The sequence below is a fragment of the Equus caballus genome, chromosome 18, assembly GCF_041296265.1.
Source record: "Equus caballus isolate H_3958 breed thoroughbred chromosome 18, TB-T2T, whole genome shotgun sequence".
Lineage (NCBI taxonomy): Eukaryota > Metazoa > Chordata > Mammalia > Perissodactyla > Equidae > Equus > Equus caballus.
Genome location: NC_091701.1, coordinates 76,989,309 through 77,011,552, shown reverse-complemented (window position 1 = coordinate 77,011,552; position 22,244 = coordinate 76,989,309). Strand labels below are relative to the sequence as shown.

At 46.0% G+C, this 22,244-nt stretch overlaps 1 protein-coding gene across 1 annotated transcript in view; it reads right to left on the bottom strand.

The window, feature by feature from the left end:
- Positions 1-10,669: 10,669 nt before the first annotated feature.
- The window catches only part of CASP10 (caspase 10), a 28,265-nt gene continuing 16,690 nt past the window's right edge, over positions 10,670-22,244 (bottom strand). Inside the window, 4 exon segments of the mRNA XM_023622349.2 lie at positions 10,670-10,847; positions 10,849-10,969; positions 13,566-14,058; positions 15,338-15,446. Coding sequence (XP_023478117.2) covers positions 10,818-10,847; positions 10,849-10,969; positions 13,566-14,058; positions 15,338-15,446 — 753 coding nt within the window. The 3' untranslated portion in view covers positions 10,670-10,817.

The following is a 22,244-nucleotide window of genomic DNA, read 5'->3' as shown; positions in this document are numbered from 1 at the left end:
TTCAACACTCATATCTTTAAACCTTTTGGAATTTTTGTGTATGTGTGCATAGTCTGAGGTAGGCATCTAACTTTGTTTACTTGCAAGTGGAGAGCCAATTGTCCTAACAGCATTTTTAAAATTTATCCATCCTTTCTTGATTATTTTGTTACATCGCTTTTGCCAGAAAGTACCTTTCTTCTCTCCCCAACCAGATTCTAATTTCCTAGAGGGCAGGGACGTTTCTTGCATCCACGTTTTCTAACTGCTGACACCTGGCAGCGCTCAGGACGTGTTGGTTGATGGTGTGGCTGATAGGAAAGCTGAACGAGAACTAGCACATTTTCAGTGTGGCAAAGCTGCAGATGTCAGAACTCAGAGCTGAGAAAAAATAGAGCTGCTCTCCACTTTTCATGAATGGACGGTTGTGGTTTGTGTTGTGTTTTAATTACTGAACAATCCTGGCTCACCCCTTTTTCTTAGGCCAGAGTGTAGGAAACAAAAGATGGGTAAGATCTTGTGTCTGCCCTTCTGGAGTTTGTGATCCCTAAACGCCCATCAAGAGGGTGCTGGTTAGATCACTGAGGACACGTACATACAACAGAACGCTAGCAGTCAGGAAAAGGTTCCAGGAGACCTGTATGTTCTCACGTAGCACAGTCACCGAGGTATGTGACGTTAGAAAACCACAGTGCAGAACAGTCTGCTAACGTGTGGGAGGGGGAGTGAGGGAAGGACACAGATACGTACACGCTTATAGAAGAATAAAATACCTCTGAAGGATATTCTAAACATTGGAAACCATAATTATCTCTGTGCTAAGAGCCGGAGCTTGAGGAACAGGGGTCAGTGTGAAATTTACTTTTCCATGGTACCGTTTTGCACTGTTTAAATTTTTTACCACCTGCTTGTATTACATTTCCAAATAAAGAAAACAGAAATTTTTAAAAGATGTTTACAATAAGGTGAGGGAGAAAGACACATATACACGTGAAACGGAAGTATGAACAACAACAGAGTAAGGGAATGACAAGTTCATGAACTCCACGCCTCCAAGACTGACAGGTGGTGCTGGCAAGGGGCCAGCCTTATGGCTTCTTCAGGGCACTCGCTTTAGTACGTTTTGGCTAACGCGCCAGTGGGGGGACAGAGGCACGAGCTGTGACTGCAGCAGCCCCGCCTGTGCAGGGTGGCATCTGAGCAAAGGTGGCCCCGGGAAGGGAGGGCGCTGAGGTCTGGGAGTCTGTTCCCTGCTCCCACACGTGTTCTCCTCCCGACGCTGCATTAGTTTCATCGTCCTTCCCGGAAGCTATAACCTCTCACTGAACACAAAGAGCAAACGGGGGAAACTGGCTGGGAGGGCTCCTCACACACAGCAATCCCAGGCCTCAGGAGGCAGCGCCGGAGGCCTGAGGAAGTTGGACCAGCCTGACTCTTCTTCAGACACTGTGCTTCCACTGTCTGGTGGGATGGGTCATCTTTCTCGTAAGTAATTGAACTGCCTGTCTTAATCACAATCTTTAACTGGGCCAAGCCCATCTCACAGGCCTGAAACTGTTGATAAAACTGGCCTGGCCTGCTGTTTCAGGGTGGTAACTCAAGGACAGGCCCAGCCCCCATCTCCAGGACTGAGGATGGGGTGCAAACTACCGTGTGTAGGCCCACCCTCCGTCCCTCGGGAAAGGCCTCCACCGACAGAAAGGACAGGCCCCCGGGCGTGGAGGTCAGCCAGAGTTCCAGTCTGGTCCTCCCACTTCCTAGCAGTCTGACCTTATTGATCGCTTAGCCTCTGGGCCCTTGTTTCTGATCTATGAAATGGGAGCAGCAACACCTCTCTGTCACTGTCACAGAGTCAACATTGTCAGCGTCAGCAAGTGGCCGGACCCAAGGGCAGGAGTTGCTAATTTGGCAGCAGCAAGAAGCCCCTAGCCAAAACTGGCTCCCTGCCTCCTGGCACGCAGGGCGGTCAGAGCTGGGGATTCAGGAAGGCCTGAGGTTGGGCGGGGTGGAGGCTGGAGGAGCGTGGCGGATTCTTTCAAGTGGGGAAACGAGCAACGACTAGGAGGATGAGCTGTAGTACGGAGCTCGTGACCCTGCACTCTGGCAAAGGAGAAATGTCAGCAGCAATGGGGTGGGAGCGGGGTCACACTGAGGAAGGCTGAGCCTGCACTGACCCCTGACTTACACTAATCCATCAGAACAGGTTCGAGGCGCTGGCACGGAGGCACCACAAGGGGGTTTCCCACCTGCAGGCTTGCTTCCTGGTGCAGACGAGGTATCAGGGTGGTTACTTTGCAACAAGGATGGCTCAGAGCAATAAAAAGTGAGTCAATGCCCCTTGGCAACGCTAATTACGTCACCGCCACAGAAACCACCACCACGAAAGATGCGGACAGGTAGTGGTTGAAGAAGGCCAGTCCTGGGGGCCCAGTGGTTAAGGTCCACACTCTCACCACCCCACCCCCACCCCCAACCCCCCCGCCCTGGCTTGCTTCCCGTTCAGGGAACCGCCCCAGCACCCGTCTGTGGGCTCTCAGCGGTGTGGTTTGCTGTGGCAGCTGCGTGTTGCTCTGACGCTGAAAAGCTATACCAGCGCTGTTTCAAATACGGGCAGGGTGGGGAGCACCGTCTGATAGAGCGCAGGAAGGGGAGAGGATGGCGCAAAAACGCAGCGAGGGCTTCCGCTCTGCTGTCCACAGGGGCGCTAGGATAGGAATCCACCCCGTGGGCACTAACAGCAACAAACTGGGTTGAAGAAACTTACTCTGCCCCAGTCAAGAGGTCGGAACCACCCTGCACCCCCTACCAGGCCAAGCACTCAACAGTCAACGACTAAGTCACCCTGTCTGGTGGCCACGTTACATCAGTCAGCAGCGACGAGGATTCTACAAGAAAGAGAAAACCCACAGATTCAGCACCAGGTTGAGGGAAGACCAGACCAGCACAGGGAAGCGCCTGCGTAGTTCCGCCCTCTCGCCCCAAACCCCACGCACCCCGAAACAGCTTGTCTAAACTCCGTGTGTATCACCCCCACGTGTATCGCATAAGTATGAATCCATAAGGAACATACAGTTTAGATGTGTTTTTAATGTTGTGTAAACTGTATCATATTGTACATATTCTGTCTGCTCAGCATTTTCTTTTTTAAGATTGGCCCTAAGCTAACATCTGTTGCCAATCTTTCTCCTCCTCCCCCTCCTCCTCCCCTGCTCTCCCCCCTCCCCTCCTCTCCCCCTCCTCTTCCTCCTTCTTCTCCCCAAAGCCCCCCAGTACACAGCTGTATATTCTAGTTGTGGGTCCTTCCAGTTGTGGCATGTGGGATGCCGCCTCAGCATAGCCTGAGGAGTGGTGCCGTGTCCGCACCGGGGATCCAAACCACCAAAACCCTGGGCCACCAAAGCAGAGCACGTGAACATAACCACTCAACCATGGGGCCTGCCCCTGTGTTTCTTTTTTAAATAGAATTTTTATTTTATTTACCATTTTAAAGTGGATAGTTCCATGGCGTTTAGTACATTCACAATGTTCACATCTACCACCATCTTGTTCCAGAAAGCATGGTGCTCCTACAGGTATTGACTGAATCATATGAAACTGCTGATATCTGATGGTGCCTGACCTACAAGGATGGCAGTTTCATATGGTTCAACCAAATTACTCTAGTTCATCTCGTTTCACTGTCTGGTAGTATTCCTTCATGTGACGGTACCAAAATTCATCCCAGCTCCTATTGATGGGTATTTAGCTAGCTTCCTTTTTTTTCTTCTACAAACAATGCTGCTCTGAAAATTCTCTGCCACGTCTCCTAGTGCACGTGCAAGAGTTTCTTCTGTGTGGTAGACCCAGAAACGGCATGCTGGATCGTGCTGTGTGCAGGTCTTCAAAGTTTAGAGGTGGATATTGCCAATTGTTCACTAACGAGATTGTGTGAATTTGCGTTTCCTCGAGCAGCCTAGTGGGCTTCCCTTTGCTCCTGTCCTCATCCATACTTGGTACCCACAGGTTTTTAAATGTTGTCAGTATGACGATATAAAAAGGGATCTCATTGTGGCTTTTCTTTTTGGAGTTGTCTGATTACTAAGGAGATTGATTATGTTTATTGCTCATTCGTATTCTTTTCTTTTAATTATTGGTTCAAGTTTTTCCCCATTGTTTAATTATTTTGTGGAATTGTAGAATATATATGTCAGTTATATATGTGGCACATACCATTTCCCAGTTGTGGCTTATTCTTTAGTTTTTCAATGTTGTTTTTGACATTTTAAAGTAATCAAGAGGAGAAAGAGTGCTTCTGCTTAGATGAATTCACAAATGGCAGATCTATAGTGGGTTGTTAAAGAAAAAGGTGGAGCTTTTCCAGAAATGTCTCTAACCTATTAGATTGAGATCATAGAAAATCCTTCCACAACATTCTGGGCTTAAGGTTACACTGCTCCCACTCAGTGTGACATTTTTCATGTTCTTTTGCACACATAAGGGCTTCGGGTGGTCTGGAAGGAGCTGGGGGTGGGAAGAGAAAGGGGCAGACACTCTGCACACCACGAAAATGAGAAATTCCAAGCTGACCTTTTGAGTCGTTTCGAAGAGGCAGTGGGAGAGTAGTTTATTAGATATTTATGTTTGTGCGCATGGTTTGTGGGCCTCTGATTTTACTGTTGCCCAAGGCCATGCAAATGTTGGACAGGCCTGAGGGATGGGTAAGAAGTGGGAAGATGAGATGGCATGTGGGGTCAAGGGGGATGTAGAGGGTGCTGTCTGTGCTCCAGAGAGACCTCCTGAACCTTTAATCCCCATCTGCCCCCCGCCCCACCCCGCAGCCTCCCCTACCCCTACCAGCTTGCCAGCTTGCAGGGGTTTTGCTTCTAAAGGCTCACATCTCTGTGTGAGGGTACTGTGATAGGAACTGCCCTCAACCACAAGAAGCACCTGGAAGTTTAAGTTCCCCCACCTGGGGCAGCTCTTAGCCAAGGACGTGGAAGAGAAGAGAAGCCCAGCTCCTGCCAGCCAAGCTGAGATAACATGCGTGGCCTTGGCCTCACCAGCCTTCTCCCCTTCCCTGTCCTGCCTCCCTCTCCCTGCAGGTTTCTTCAGGGAGCGATTCCTGAACAAAACGCCTGCACAAGGGTCCTCCTCTCAGGGTCTGCTTCTGAGAGCCCGACAGAAGACAGGCATTTGGGGGTTTCTGCTTTTTTTTTTTTGTTTTGAAGGAGAAATTACAGCATGTTTTGGATGCCAAGGGGAGTGATCTGGGAGGGGTAAAGCTAACAGAGCAGGAGAAAGGAGGGAGGGCTGCGGAGTGATGTCCTCAGGGAGCAGGACGGGTCGTCTCTGCACAAGGGGAGGAGGCACTGACTCTCAGGAGTAGCACAGACGCCTGACCCCTTGTTGACGGGGAGACAAAGCAGCAAACGACGGTTAGGGTGCAGGTGGGTCGGGACTCGGTGATGGAAGGTGGAAGCCTCTTCTGATCACTTCCTTTGGTGGAATGAGTGAGACCATCAAACAAAACGGAGGAGAGTGGAGGATGATAGAGTTCTGAGGAGAGAAAAGAAGGTGCAAAATAGTCTGAGAGAACAAAAGGGTGACATAACTAGGGAAATGTCACAGGATCGCCAGGAACCACTGAAAGCTTATCAGAGGTTTGTGGTCCTTGGTTTTAAAAGGAGAACAGTCTGCAACATTGTACGTTTTTCCACCAGCCACAACCAGGAATTCCGGTACAAACATGCAGTAAGCGGACGTCTGGGCGTAACCAGAGTTGGGATTCTGCCCCATAAGTAGGACTGATGGAAGGCAGGAGTGTTGGGTGGGTGCAAGAGAGTGAGTTTAATGATGACACATGGACTCTAGTTGTGTAAAGAGGGAGGAAGGGTGAGAGGGAGGTACACTGTTGACATTGGAAAGATGGCAGATAGGGTCAGTGGACCAAGTAGGGGCCCCAGTGGCACTGAAGACTGTTGGAGGGAGCGTCCTAGAGGAAGTGAGATGGAGTGCTAGCAGGTGGTTGTCAGGGAGGGGCATGCTTGAAACTGAGACTTGGGTGGACGTACAGACATTGGTAATGACAAAGTTTACTGGACGTGTGATTGCGAGAAGACGGAGGGTAAGTTCATTTGAAGGGGGTAGGGAAGGTCAGGGACAAATGCAGAGTGAAATAATGGGGAAGTGTATGCCAAAATGGAATTAAAAACGAAATAACTCTTCTTCTTTGTGTGTTCTTGTATTTCCCAAATATTCCACAATGTTCTTACGCAATAAGCAGAAAAAAAGTTAAGTAAAATCAAAGATATTACTCAATGATAAAATGGAAAAAAAAATCTCTTTATTTACTGGTAAGTCAATTATTACCATTTACAAGTATCCAGTCCACCAGGCTCACCAAGTTATTCCCAGTGTAGAATTGTACCAGTATTTCCAAGCATCTTACAGAATCATTTAAAATGAGACCAAATGAGAGATGTGAGTTTCACAGTGCATGTACTTTGTTTCAAGAAAACCTAGTTTAAAATACATATATATTTCTATTTGCTGTATTTGCATTTGCATTAAGACACCCTGAAATTATCTATGGGATGAGGGAGTGGGGGGACTGGGCATACAGTGGACAGAAACAGGAGCAAGACTTTTCCATATTTGCTTATCTTTGAACAATGGAAAGATATTACCTATTCAAAAATAAATGTAAAAAGTAAAAAATTAATACAATTTAAAATTTTTAATAGAAAACCCTTCTTTTAAAAATTCGTCTATGCAAAAGTTGTGTTAGGAAATGGCTGTTGGTATTGTCAGATGAGTCTTTCTTTAAACAGGGAATTTCTTCTAGTACTTTTTTAAATGGTTTCCTCAGAAATTTAGTTCCTGTTCAAAGACACAAACGTATGACTATATTGTTACCACATCCTTAAGAACAAACTGCAGACATTTGACAAGACCCAGAGACCCCCAGAAAAAAAGCTAAATAACTTGTCACATAAAATATATATCTCACCAGAGCAGAGGATAATTACACTGGTTTGGAATGGCTCCAGAGCGTAGAATGAGAACCAGTGGTTTTCAGTAGTTTCCAGGGAGTATGCTGTTGGCTGTGGGTTTGTCATATATGGGCTTTCTTATGTCAAGGTACTTTCCTTCTATCCCCATTTTGTTTAGAGTTTTTATCATAAATGGATGTTGCATCTTGTCAAATGCTTTCTCTGCATCCATTGAGATAAACATGTGATTTTTATTCTTCATTTTGTTAATGTGGTGTATCACATTGATTGATTTGTGGATGTTGAACCATCCTTGCATCCCTGGGATAAAGGCAGATTTAAGTTCAACAGAGAAAAGAACAATTGAAACTGTTCAAGAGCGAAACCAGGTTGTAGGATTGCAAAGCAGGAGATACACAGGATTGCAAATCCTCCACTAACAGCTGTGAGACTTTGCTAAGTTGTTTAGCATTCTGAAGGCTGGATCACAGGGTCTCCGGGGTTCTTCTACACTCCCAAATCCATGACTCTGCATGTGGTGTGAGTTCCCTCTGCTGGAATGGCTAAGCAGAGGTGAGGGATGGTGGAGCAGGAGTCTGTCATGGGGTGAGAGGATGGACTGGAGCAGGTTTCAAATAGATTAACCACTGGCACCTGATGATAAATCTGAGGCCCTCTAGCCATGGACTGTAACCCATGCTACATTAAAAAGGTCAGTGTAATGCTCACCACTTTCTGTGGGCACAGAAGTGTGGCAGTGCTCAGATATGAAGTGGTCATCCAGAAGAGCCAGGACGCACTCCTATTAATTTTTAAAGATCATTGCCAAGAAGGAATTACAACATTTAAAAATGAAGGTGGAGGACTCGTAGACCCTGAGAATAAATCCACAAATACCTGAGGGCCCAAGAATTCCAGGTCAAGAACAACTTGACCAGATCACTCAGAAAGTACCTGACCTGGGAGAGTTAGTGAATCGGATATGGCACACAAGTTATCTGTAAAATCAGGTGAATTTCTAATTTGGTTTACCTCACTGGAGACTTGATCATTGATAAAGGGCTGCCATCCAGCAGTATTCACCATCGTGTATACTGGTCAGTGGCTATTCTGAGTGGTCAGTAACAACAATGTACCAGTTGCTTATAGGTTTAAATTACCTGAGCCTTGGCAGAATATACCATATTGCTAAGAGAAATTCCTGTGGTGTCAAACCTGCACAGGATGCTCTGGTGACTAGTAGCTCTAATAATAACAAACGCCAGTAGTATCATTATTAAATAACTATTGTTTGCATAATACTCTACCATAGGTTTTTGTGTCCTTGATTTTGTTTGAGAGAAGACAAACTTTTGAGAAAGAAAGAAAACAAGGAAAAAAATAACTATGCCTCTTGTAGGTTGAGCAAAACCAGGCAAAACACACAGAAATCTTACTCAACCTGCCCATTTCATAAATGTCCGGACAGACAATTGCTGTAGCCACTGCAAAATGTCTGTGACCAGATCACCTCCTGTTGTTCTGGACACTAAGTTCACTCACTCACACACACAAACACACACATAAATACAAAGGACAAGTGTGTACACCCTCCACTTAGGGGAAATGAGCCACAGACAACTGCACTCCTGGCCTCTGCACAGATCCATGACTTGCAGGCATAAATGCTCAAAGTGCTTGCTGGAGGCCTCTGTGAAGGAAGTTCAGGGGAAGTTTCCTGATTCTAGAATGTAACCTTGAACAAGCACTACGTTCCAGCAAAACGGAAATATGAAACAGAACACAGGCCTAGGACTTAAACAGCAACCCCCAAATGTGTGTGATGAAGGAAAGCTCATCAGCAGGGTCTTTTCCAGCTGGACTCGGAAGCAAGAGCTGGCTTTGCTGCTGCCGGGACACTGCGACCCGTGAGGGGAGAACCAGGTCTTCACTCAGAGGCTGTCAGTGCCTATTGCTAGTGTTGATTTGCAGCTAAAAGTCAGCTGGAATTAGATACAAAGGAACTTAAATTCTGCTATTTCCATTTAGGGTACTAACAGAAGACTGGGTCCCCTAAAGGCCTTCTGTGCACCTCACAATTAGATTTGAAGGGATATATATTCTCCTTAAAACTACCAACAGACAATATTTTCTCTATAGATATGGCTCAAAAGACTAGCTTGGTTTAGTGTCTCAGAGCAAGGGAGTCACAGGGCCAAATAGAAGCCCAGGGCTTCCATCTAGAGACCCTTTGCTCTTTCCTGGGTCCCCCACCGTCCTGCGCTGCAGAGAAGGACGCCTGAATGTCCAGCTGGACAAAGGCGGTAACCACGAGCTGTCAGCTTTGACTTGTATGAACAGTGGTTTGAAGATCATCCTGACGTGTGTATTAGATTTGTTCCTCGGTCAAGCTACATTCAAATCCACGTAATTACCAGCTACATTATAACACAGTTCTCATACCAAATTCACCATAAGTTAATTTGACTTTCACAGAAATAATTACAAAATCAGACATGACTGAGAGTTATTTTCCTTCCTTCCCTGACATCTTTCGTGAGGTCCGCATATCGACGGAGACATTCATCAAGTCCGGTCAAGGCCGTGACGTTGCAGTCCACCTAGGTGGGAAATAACACCCTGTAAACAATAGCTGGCTGGAGCACCGCAGCAGACCGCTTTGCCTCCTTGGCCTCCACTTCCTCGTCTATAAATGAGGAAACCACCAAGCTTTCAATCTTCCTTCTTCCAGGAATTGAAAAAGGAAAATTTCTCTTGAAATTGAAAAAAAAATTTCACATACATAAAAATATTCAAAACCTTCCATGGAGAGCCACCCCCTCCACAAGGCATAGCCAGACACCCCTCTGGCTAAGGAGGGGGCAGCAATCCCTGAACAGCTTCAGTCGCTCGGGCTGTCTCCCTCCCCATCCTTTGAGCCAGAGGAGCAGAGTGCAGGTTAGTGACAAGGCGGGGCTCTTGACTGCAGTCAGCACACTGCACCTGCCAACCCTGAGGACCCCTGGCCAAGAGAAAGACGCTGTACTGCAGATTGGGTCCTGATTCAACCCTCACCTGAAGCCAGTGCTACTCATTCGTGTCTCTTTAGGTGAAAGAGGCAATAACTTCCCTTCTTCGCTCTAATCCGGTTTGAGTTGGGTGTCCTGTCACTGGCAGCTGAAAGGTTCTGACCAACAAAGAATTTGACATCAGTTTGTAAAGTTTCTGCTCCCAGCGTAGCTGAAAGTGTGTCTCTTCACACTGAGCAATCATCTTCCTAGAGCCAACCCTGTTCTTACCCCAAGAGCACAGTTCCTGCAGGAGCACCTTCCTTACACGGAAGCAGGAAATGGGCATGGCATGGACCAAACTTTCTCCTCATAGAGATGCAGAAGCGAAGCCTTGGGAAGCGGAGAGCAGTGAGAGGTCAGCGAACCATGATCTTGTCGTCATCCAATGTCCAAAACAGGGCCACATTGAGGGGATACAGAATTCTAACCAGGGGTGGTCACATGGTGAGGACGTCTGAGCTTAGTCTAGGCTAAGAACCGTGGTTCTCAGAGCTAAAAGGAACCTTAAAATGTTCCTGGTCCCACCTTTTACTTCACAGATGCACAAACCGAGGCCAATTACTTTTTCTCAGGGTGGACAACTAAAGCCAAGACCGTGATCCAAGGCTTCAATAAGGAAAATTTTCCAACACTTAGACTCGTCAAAAAGAAAAAGAAAGCCCAGAATTAGCAGTGTAAGAAAATAGAGCATTTCCTATTACTAGAATGACAGGCCAGGCCAGCTCACCATCTGTCACCAATTCCTATGTTGGGCGGGAGGCTGAGGAGATGACCAAATGTTCCTTTCAAGTCTAAGAGTTGATGAAAATTCTCTCATCTAATCAAAGCTCTTTCTGTGGCACAGGGAACACTAGCTTTTTACGTAGTGTGAAAGCAGGCTGGGGCATCTGTTTCTTTTTCCCGTAAATGTCCACCTGTCGACTCACATCATCATTGACAGCAGTGAGGATGGATAAGATATCTTCACGTCTGCACTCAGAGAAGAAAAAATATTTTCAATCAGGAGACAGAAATCACATCCCAGGTCTTAGAATGAAGAGCCTAAAACATGTGGCTTCTTGCTATTCTAACATGCCAAGAGTCTAACTGGAATCCTGCCAAATATAAAGAAATACTTCTGAAATCAAAAAAGAAATGCTAAATTATATAAAAATTTTTGATTTTAGGGGCTGGCCCTGTGGCCGAGTGGTTAAGTTCGTGCGCTCCGCTGCAGGCGGCCCAGTGTTTCGTTAGTTTGAATCCTGGGCGCGGACATGGCACTGCTCATCAAACCACGCTGAGGCAGCGTCCCACATACCACAACTAGGAGGACCCACAACGAAGAATATACAACTATGTACTGGGGGCTTTGGGGAGAAAAAGGAAAAAATAAAATCTTTAAAAAAAATTTCAATTTTATATTCAGTGTTTAAGAACTTTATAACATTTTAATACACTTAGTCCACAAAGGAATTTTGAGTATAATTATTTTTCCATGTTCTTCCTTCAAGCTGGTGGATGGACAGATAAACAGAAAGAATAGATAGGTAGAATGCACGTGTGAAATGTGTACCAAGGGTGGCATGTACACAAGACTCATAAAACAAGGCAGAATGTGATCTACACCATATAAAAAGTAGCTCAAAGTTCCACTGCAATTCAAAGGAGAAAGATAGCACTTCTGGCTGGGAGGAGAAGAGAAGGCTGCAGAGAGGAGGAGATCTGAGCCTGGGCTTGCAGGATGTGGGGCATCTGCAGAATGTTCCAGGGGTGGGCAGTACATATCATTGGAAGCAAAGCACAGACTCTGGAGACAGAGCTCAAGTTAGAATCACGGCTCCCTCGCTCTCTGACTACGTGGCCTTGGGCAGGTGGCTTACCTCACTATGCCTCAGTTTTCTCAGCCCTAAAATGGGGACCGTAATGGTACTCATTTCAGGGATTGACGTGAGAATTAAATGAGCCACTTTACGTAAAGCTCTTAGAACGCTGGCTACATATTCCATCGACCATCATTTTTAGAATTATTAGTGTTACTCCTCCTCCTCATCACTGGTATTTTTCAGGTGGGAGTGCAGGCCTTCCTGGTTCCTGCTCCTTGCATCCTGTTCACACTAGCAGGTCTCTGCTTTCCCAGATCTGCCTGTGGCTGTCTCCTCCTCATGATTCAGTCTCACTTGAAATATCACCTCTACCACGAAGCCTTCTCAAGTGGCTCCCTGCCCCATTCTCTATATCATTGTCCTGTTTTGCTTTCTTCATAGCAGGTATCACTTCCTGAAATTATCTTATTAATTTAAATATTCACTTACTTACATTTTTATTATCTGTCTCCCTCTCACTCGACTGTAAGCTCCACAGAGAAGAGATGTTTGTCTCCCTTGGTCATAACTGTATCCCTAGCCCCGAGCTCAGTACCCAGTACAGGAAGCACACAGTAAATACTGCCTTGGACCTGAAACCATAGGACATTGGTCTTTGATGACTATGGCGGGGATGGAGGGTTTGGTAAAGAAGAGGGAAAAGCTAAAGTGATTCAAGGCACCAATCCTGATTCCCAATCCTGAATTCCCAGAAGAGCATTGTGACCATTCCTAGAAATGGGGACTCAGGAGGAGGAGCTCCCGGAGAGGGCTGGGAAGAACGACTCAGGACTGTGCATACTGCATGAGAGGTCCAAGGGCCACACAGGGGTGGGCTGTCTGGCAGGCTACGAGAAACGTGCAGGACTGACCTGAAGAATGAGGTCGACTCAATCAGTCACTGGTCCCCCAAATATTTATCAAGCTCAACAATATATCAGGGATTACATCAGGTGCTGAGGATAGAAAGTTGAAAGAAAAAACTCTGCCCTCGAGAAACTCAGAAATGGCAATTTGGGAGACGTTTTCATGGAGGTGCCCGTGGCCTCCAGATAGAGCTAAAGCTGCTGTGAGGAGCAGGAGGAAGAGAGCAGAGAATGAAGTCTGGGGCAGAACCTCAGTGAAGCCATTTCCAGGGTACCAGGTAAGGAGCATGTGGCAGAGACAGGAAGGTTGTCAGAGCAGGGGCAGGGGACTGAGGGTATGCTGATGCCAGCCGCACACAGGTACTCAGAGAACGTGAGTGACTGATGAATGAATAAATGAAGGCTCCAGGCTTTCATTCATGCTGTCCCCTCTGCCCAGCATGTCTTTCACCCCTAATATTTATCTAACATCTATTTGTCATCTTTAGAAGCTTCCCCTGATCCTCCAAACCTGTGTGAAGTACTAGTTCTGTGTGTTCCCATAACGTCTATGCTTTACAATGTGTTTACCACAGGCAGACGCTCTTTCCATCTTCTTGTCTATCTCTCTAGATTGTGAGCAACTTGAGGACAGGGAGTGTGTCTTTGTCATTCTATATCCTCCTTTCCAGTTTCACGTGGGTGCTCAATACAAGCTTGTTGGATGGATGGATGGATGGATGGATGGAAGGATGGACAGATGGATGGATGGATAGATGCGTGGATGCATGGGTGGGTGGGTGGATAGATGGACAAACAGGTAGGTGGATAGATGGATAGATGAACAGGTAGGTGAATGGAACAACTCAAAACTCTCACCTTGGAACCAAGTCCTTCAGATTATTATACAGAGATTGAATATACCAGCTACCCTCCTTCACATGCCGAAAGGATACATAGCCAGGGACAGTGGCCAGGCCAAGAAGGAAATCCGCCTCAACAGGAACACTGTCCTCAAGGGAAGGGGTCACGTTCTCTGGATTTACAGCATCTGCTTCAATGGATACGGAAGGTTGCACCTCTTCACCTTGACAGGCCTGGATGAAAAAGAGCTTGGGTTTGTGAGCCAGAGCAGGGCACCGCTGGGCTGTGAAGTGAGACATGATCTCCCGAATGGGAATGAGGATCCCGTCTGAAGAGTAGACAGCTCCAAATTTCCCATGGGTCAGAACACAGAACACGAAGCAGTCTCCACTAGCATGGCCTGGATGATTCCTATATTCCTGCAGAACTTTCTCCAGGCCTTCTTTAGTCACATTATCATATCTATGCACGCTGAACCCAAGCCACTGAAACACGCTCTTCAGGCACTCTGTAAGAAAAGGAGAGAAAGGGGAAATAATGGAATGAAATCGAGTGAAATGAAATAAAATGAAGGGGTGAAACAGTGCTGATAGTTATAAAAATTGCACAGTGAATAGCCTGAAGCTTTGGATTTTTTTTTTACTTTCATAACAAAATTTTACAATTAACCTGCCTTTCTGTGGGACCCACATGCTATCACAATGGTCCTGAGAGTCAGCACGGGTCCGAGTTTCATCCTGTTTCACAGATGAGGAAGCTGAGGCCAGTGACTCTCCCAACAGAGCAAACCTGCTTAGCGGTGGAGCCAGAGCACAGCCCAGGTTTTCTCTGCTGACCCAGTAGGCCCCCAGGCCACTGAGTCATAAATGGTCAGGGACTCCTGTCACTCTCTAAGCAGGCTGGTGACATCCCGAGTGCGATGGTCTGAATGTTTGTGTTCCCCCCAAATTCCTATGTTGACATCCTAACCCCCAAGGTGAGGGTCTTAGAAAGCGGGGTCTTAGGGAGGTGATTAGGTCATAAGGTTGGAGGCCAGAAGGAGACCCCTAAGAGCTCTCTCTCCCTTCCACCAGGTGAGGTTACAGAGAGAAGACGACCATCTAGGAAGCAGGTTCTCACCAGAGCCTTGATCTTGGACTTCCCAGTCTCCAGAACTGTGAGAAATGAATGTTTGTTGTTTATAAGCCATCTTTGTTAGTGCCCTGAGTGGATTCCGATCCTAGCGCCCCTGTGCACAGCAGAGCGGAACCTGCCCGGGCTTTCTGCGCCATCCTCTCCCCTTCTGGCGCTCTATCAGAAGTGCTCCCTGCTAGTCACAGGGTTTGCAGGGCCAGTTTTTTCAGAAGTAGGTGGTCAAGTCCTTCTTCCTGGTCTGTCTAGTTTGGAAGCTCCACTGAAACCTGTCTACCATGGGGACCCTGCTGGTATCTGAAATACATGTAGCATCACTTTCAACACCATAGCAACACGCAGCTGCCACAGTGTGACAATTGACAGCCAGGTGGTGGGGATCCCTGACCAGAAATGAACCCAGGCCAGGGGGTGACCGCACTGAACCTTAACCACTAGACCAGCGGGGTTAGCTTTATAAGCCATCTAGTTTATGGTATTTTGTTATAACAGACCAGGTGGACTAAGACACTAGGGGTATACAAGAGGCATAAACATTTATGACATCATCCTTATATTTAAATGGAAGGTAAAAATTATAGAAAGAAAATGTGAAAATAAAAAATGATTTTAAGATCCCCAACTTGCATTTGATACACTATTGTGGACGTTCTTACCAGCATCTTTATCGGTCCCTGGTCTGTCTGCCAGTGAAGTAAAGGTATGGTTGTTGACAACAACACAGTGGCCTCTATGTGTCCGATCCATCCTGTACAGAGGTGTCTCCTTGGAAGAAGATATAGAACCACTTATTAGGGAATCCTCATTGTAAGGGGTTAATGTTCTAACCAACCGCTCCATTTATCAGTACCAAAGGCAGAGAGTTGTCAAGATCCTGGTCCTGGTCTGGAATTCATCAATTAATTCCAAGGTGGAAGGCCAGGTCCTGATTAAAATTGAGACTTCACCTGGTTTGACTGCAGAATGTGAATTCTCAGTGTTAAAGAACAGAATATGTGTTTTAACTTTGGCAAACCCAGGGTTTATGGAAAAGCATCCTCCTTTTTGGATCAGCAAAGTGAAGAAAGCCTAGGAAAGGATCTAACAAGACAAAAACTCAGATGGTAATTTTGTTTGTCAGATGGTAGGATTTTAGAGTGATCTGCTTCTTCCAAAAACAGAGAAATCTCTTTTGTAGAGATCACAGTAGGAATTTTAAAATATGTGCAATTATTTTTGAAGGCTATTATAAACAGCATATGATTACAAATTAGCTGAGTTGGCTTCAGTGTGGCTAAAATGTGTGGCTAAAACGACCACCTGAAAATATGGTACGTCTTTGATCCAAGCAGAAAAGAAGTTGCTTCAGTCAACAAAAAAGAAATTCCCCTCTCTGGAAATAATTCAAAGGGTATGCAAGACACAAAGGACAGCAGCATCGCCTCCATAGACAAAGGTCAACACACTTCTGATTGTTCTAGGAAAGGTGGGAAGGACAGAGAATCACAGAAAGAGGAAGAAGAACCAAGACAGAGACAAGCAGCTCTGAGCCCTCACGGTCATTAAGGGCTGGACTCTCGTTGGAAGAGACCTGAAGAAACTGTGCAAACCTTCCTGCTGGCCTCAGAAGTTAGTGTCAGCAGATGCTCCCAAATCTCCATGGAGACCGGGGTTGCCCTTCTGCTAGAAAGGGAAGTACTCAGACTCTTCGAAACTCTTCCCCTAAACACTTAGATTTCCTTACAGAGGATGGGTTTGGAGTCAAGATCACATGAATCGGCTCAAGCGTTCCTGGTAGAAAACTTGGTTGGGTTGAGTCAGCATCTGTCTGTCACTGTATACAGAGAGGCTGGCAGACACCAAAAAGAAAGGGGAAAAAAAGAAAAAAGAAAGGTCCAGAGACTCATCAGGGCAGGACAAAACCCCACAGCCCTGGGATTAACTCAGTCACGCCTTTAGCGTTGGCTGAGGACAGCACTGCTTTGAAGCGTTGCTGCAAACCCCCTGGTTCCTCTGGATAAGCATCCATGATGGAGGGGAAACCAAGGATGGGTTATTTGTCACATGACAGTAGCAGGAAAAGGTAACTTGGAGCTTTTCCTCTCCCACATGCGGAAAACTTTCAGTGGAATCCAGCAAGCTCTGCCCTCGTCTCTGAGGCCTGAGTTAGTTATCAGCTACAGTTAAGGGCAGTCCTGGGTGCTCAGCTCAGGCTGAGGGAGTCCAGTATCCCCCAAGCTAGGGAACCGACCAAAAGGGACCCAAGCTGCAGTCAAACAGAGCACCTGCAAATTCCTCCTCACCTTGGGAGAAAGAAGTCATGTCTAAACTTGAAAACCACAGAATTGCAAAACTGAAAGAAACTTGCTTGTTTTTCAGAGAAGTGAAACCATTGCCTGCGTAGCTACACCATGGAGAGCCTGGAGGGTGAGCGCTGGGGTCAGACTGCTGGGCTCAAATCTCAGCTGCACTCCTTTCGAGCCGTGGGACCTTCAGCAACACACTAGGCCGCTTGGGTCTCGGTTTCCTCATCATTAGGTGAGAACGGCAGTGGTCTCCACTCCAGGTGACTGGAGGATTAAATGAGATAAGGCCTAGAAAGCTCGTAGAGCATGCCCAGCGCATGACCAGTGCTCAGTAATGTAGCTTTCATCAACATCAGATCACACAGCTTCCCAGTTAGGCAGAAAGAGAGATTCCTAAGAAAGTGGGGCATGTTGGATTCTGAAGTTTAAGTTTCCAGAAAAAAATGAGAGATGGGCTCTGACGAACTTCACACATCACAGAGAGAATACACCAAAAACCTGTCTGTTCAACAGCAGTTTAGCCCAGTGGCAGATTCTGGAATATTTTCCTGAGGTCGTGACTTCTGGGCAAGGATTCAGGGCACTAAACACACCATCGCCAAGTCCTTCCCTCTGGCCTGTCTCCCTCTGAAACACACAAGCAGCATCTGGAGCCACACCACACCAGATGTTCCTTCTGACTCAGCATTCTGCTTGGTCATTGCTGGCCTGGGGTCCTTCCCTCCCCACCGAGCATGATCTCCTTCTGAAGGGTGGAGGGAAAGCAGCTGCCTGCACTCCCAGACGCTGCTCTGCAGGGCTTTCCAAGTCACTGCCACCCAGCGCCCTCCACCCTCCCACAGAAAAGCCTGGTATAATCCACACAGTCAGTGACTCACCCTGCACTCAGATCAGAAGTGAATTCTCCACTAATTTGTAAACCTTCTCCCAAGACCCCTCGAACTGCTTGGTATGTATCAAGTATATCTGTTCCTGCCACACTGATCCAAGCCATAAAAAGCGTACGAGAAACACCCGCCATTTCTCCTACAGGCTCATCGGCCAGCACCTCTCCTGTTCAGGAAACGGGAAATGCAGGAAATTTACACAGTTAGGATGAGGGCTGAAAATCCAGACTGGATGCAGAGAAGGATAGACACCTAATCCCCAGTCACAGAAAAGGTCCCTCACAGGTGATAAGAGAATCAACTCCCTCCTTCCGAACAGGAAGGTTCACGAAGACATCGTGGCAAAAATATGATTTGACACATGCACAGGAATATTCATTTATTGCAGCATTATTTGGAATAACTAACAACTGGAAATAACCCTCACGCCTACAAGTAAGGACTGGTTGAAAGATCTGTGGTGCATCCCCACAGTGCGTAGGATGCAGAAGACAATCTCAGTACACTCCGCGGGAGACACTGTTACCCGAAGGAAGTGAGGTGATGGTTAGTATTTTAGGGTGCTACCTCTTTTATAATGAAAGGGAGAGATGAGGGTTTTTTTTCCCAAAGTAACGATAGGATAAATTAAAAAACTAATAAAGTGGTTCTCGTAGGAGAGGGGAAGAGGGGCAGGAACACACTGCAGACTTCTCTGAGTCCTTGAGTTATGGTTCTTACTTTGGGGCTACACAAATGTTGTAAATAATTAAGTACAAAGTTGACACATAGTCTAGGGCCCTCTTCTTTTCTGCGTCATCTTCCCCATCCACCCCACTGCCATCACTCCCAGCCCCTAGCCTGCAGCAGAAAGCCCCAAAGGGGGTGTGATCAAGGTGTTCTGGGGAGGCGCTGACCCTGCACCGGCTGTGTGGTGGGCAGGGCCAGGAGTCCTGTCTGGGGTGACCACCCCCTAGTCCTGGGGGATGCCTCCCTGCTAGAGCCCACCAGGCTTCTGGCTGCAGAGGGTGCCTCATCTTCCAGCCAGATGGAAGCTGCATGATACCAGATTCCCGGCCCTGAGGGAACCAACGCACAGGAAGTTTAGTTTCACTTTCCAAAAGACTTCCTGCCTTTCTTCTCACAAGGCACATTTCCCTTCTTACAGAATCCTAGAACCCTTCCTAGCGACATTCAAGAGCCAGGCAGGCTGTTTTCTGAGTTTTCTAGTTGGTTTTGAAAGCATTTGAGCAAATTTTCCTGGAAATAAGGGCATCACAGATGCAGCGGGCTCTGCCAGCACCTCCAGGCCCCAGGTGTCCTGGATTTGTCTCCTCCCTGTGCTGATAAAATCAGCCAGAACAGGGACCAGGAATAAGCTTTAAGGTCTGCCTGGCTCTCTTCCTCTGGGCATGTGAAACTGGGGGCCAACTTGTTTTAACTACACTCAGCGGGTAGTTTGTTTGCAGAAGTAGTTAGATAAGGCACCACTAAAACCCACCCTATAGATGACATCTCTGATGCTTGGGTCACCATGGTAACGGATGCTTGAGTTTTTCAGGAACTGACAGTCAACTCCTTGTCCAGTTCAGGTCGGTGAAGACCACCAACTCATCAACTGGGCCTGCAAGGATCACCGATAGGTGACCCTTTGACGTCAGGGGGCCCGAAACCTCCACCCTTAGATTATGCTAATGCCACCATTTGGTGAACATGTGTCCTATGAAGAGCCATGAAGCTTGACTATGCTTGCACAGATCATTAATTACCTCACTTTTCCTTACCTCCAATCATCTATCCCCACACTTCAGACCACCTTGCCTCTCTATCCCATAAATATCCCTAATACCCATTTTCATGGGGGCAGATTTGAGACTTGTTCTCCCATGTCCTCGCTTGGCTGCTTGTGAATAAAGCCTTTCTCTGCTGCAAACTCGTCTCGGTGATTGGCATATCGTGCAGCGTGCAGAAGGAGCCTGGTTGGGTAACAGATGTTGCATCCTGTACTGACAGCCCTCAAGTCTCTGTGTCAGATGGAAGTGAATGAATGAATGACCCACTGCCTGGCCACACTCAGTCTTCTTTCAGCTGTTTTCAATAGGGGTCCAGTAAGGCCTTAAAAAGAAGCTGCTGTTAAGGCTCCTCAATCAAGAGGCATGCCTCTTTAAGAAAATCCTATGCCACACTAAAAAATATTGATTTAGCTTTTAAACAAATCAGGGATGTTGCTTGAAATACAGAGAGTTTCTTCTCATTAAATCCAATTGTTGGCAGTGCTCTTTTATATAACAAAGCCTCTCGGGTGCATATGAAACATGAGGTGATTTACTTTTACTTTTTCCATCACTTCATGGAGAGCAGAGCTGCCCAGATAATTTTACGACAACTTCCAACCCTGAGAGGCTATGAGGACATGTGTAACGTGAGGTGCTGACCCCCAATAGCCTCCTGCAATCCCGGCCACCACAAGTAGCCCTCATCTTTATGTATCATGGCCATGATCATCCAATGTCAGCAAAACAGCCACATTCCAGACGCCAAGGCTGAGCTCCACCCCTTAGAAACTCGTGAATTTCCAAGAGGCAAAGAGCCAAGTCCTGCGTGTGTGTGCTACATGCATGTCAGTCTCTGAGCACAAATCTACTTGAAAAAGTGGGTGGGGGGAGGAATTAAGTTTAGTGGGCAAAAAAACCTCCCAGGGGAGAAAGGAAGGCTCTTGCTTATGCTAGAATGCTGACTTAAAATATGGAGTGAACACTAGAGTTTGAACATCACTGCTTTTCAACAAACATAGTAAATATTGAATCACACAACAATAGTCAATGGATGCTCATTAATGAGGAGGAGGACATTTGCATGGTCTTAAAAATGTCTCCCCACCACTTGCTTCTTAGTAGCAAGGGAAAAAACAGTAACTATGAAAGATTAACTATATAGTGAAGAAATCAGACAACATCTGGACTAAATAATCAAAATCAGCATCACGATTGGGGGCAGATGAACAACATGTTTCTCCAGATGTGACACCCTGAGAAAGATACAATATCATTAATGTAATATTCTGGCCAGAATATATAGCTTGAATCTAATCATGAGGCAACACCATACACACCAAAAATAAGGAAAACTCTATTTTTTTTAAATAAAAGGTGGGGGTGCTGGTGGTGACTGTATTCTTCAAAAGTGTCCTAAATACAACATATGATCTTAGATGAATTATGTTCTGGAGGGGAAAAAAATGCTATAAAGAATATTATTGAGTCAACAGACAAAATTGAAATATGGACCTTCAACCTGATGAAGTATTGTATTAATTTAACTTTACTGGCATTTCTAAATGTTCTGTAATTCTGTGAAAGAATATCCTCATTCTTAGAAAATACACACTGAAGTATTTAAGGGTAAAGAGCCATGAGGTATGCAAGTTATTCTCAAAAAGTTCAGGAAAAAATCATGTGTGTGTGTATACAGATAGATAGACAAAGACAGAGCATGCGAAGAATTCAGCAAGTCAGGTGAAAGAGCAACAGGTAGGTGAACCTGGCGAACAGCACACAGTGTTCTTTGTATTATTTGCATTTTCGACTTTTCTGTAAGATTGAAATTATTTCCAAATTTAAAAATAAAAAATTCTAACTGTAAAAATATGTACCATGAAAGTAGTAAAGAAGCTATAAAAGAATTTTTTGAGAATAAAAAATAAAAACAACCACAACAAACAACCCAATTCCACAAACAACCCAATTGAAAAATGGGCAAAGGACTCTAATAGACATTTCTCCAAAGAAGATACACAGACAGCCAATAAGCAGATGAAAAGATGCTCAACACAACTAATCATTAGGGAAATGCAAACCAAAACTACAATGAGATGCTACCTCATACCCATTAGGATGACTACTATCAGGGTGGACCAGTGGCATACTGGTTACGTTTGCACAATCTGCTTTCGTGGCCCAGGGTTCATGGGTTTGGATTCTGGTTGTGGACCCACACACTGCTCATTAACCCATGCTGTCGTGGCATTCCACATACAAAATAAGGGAAGATTGGCATGGATGTTAGCTCAGGGCTAATCTTCCTCTACTAAAAAAAAAAAAACAGGAATGACTACTATTAAAAAGAAAGGAAATATCAAGTGTTGATGAGAATGTGGAGAAACTGGAATGCCTGTGCATTGTTGGTAGAAATGCAAAATGATGCAGCTGCTATGGAAAACAGTATGCTGGTTCCTCAAAAAATGAAATGCAGAATTACTATATGAACCAGCTTCTGGGTATATACCCAAATGAATTGAAAGTAGGGTCTCAAAGAAATATTTGTACACTCATCTTCATAGCAGTATTACTCACAATAGCCAAAAGGTGGAAGCAACCAAGTGTTCACTGACAGATAAATGAATAAACAAAATG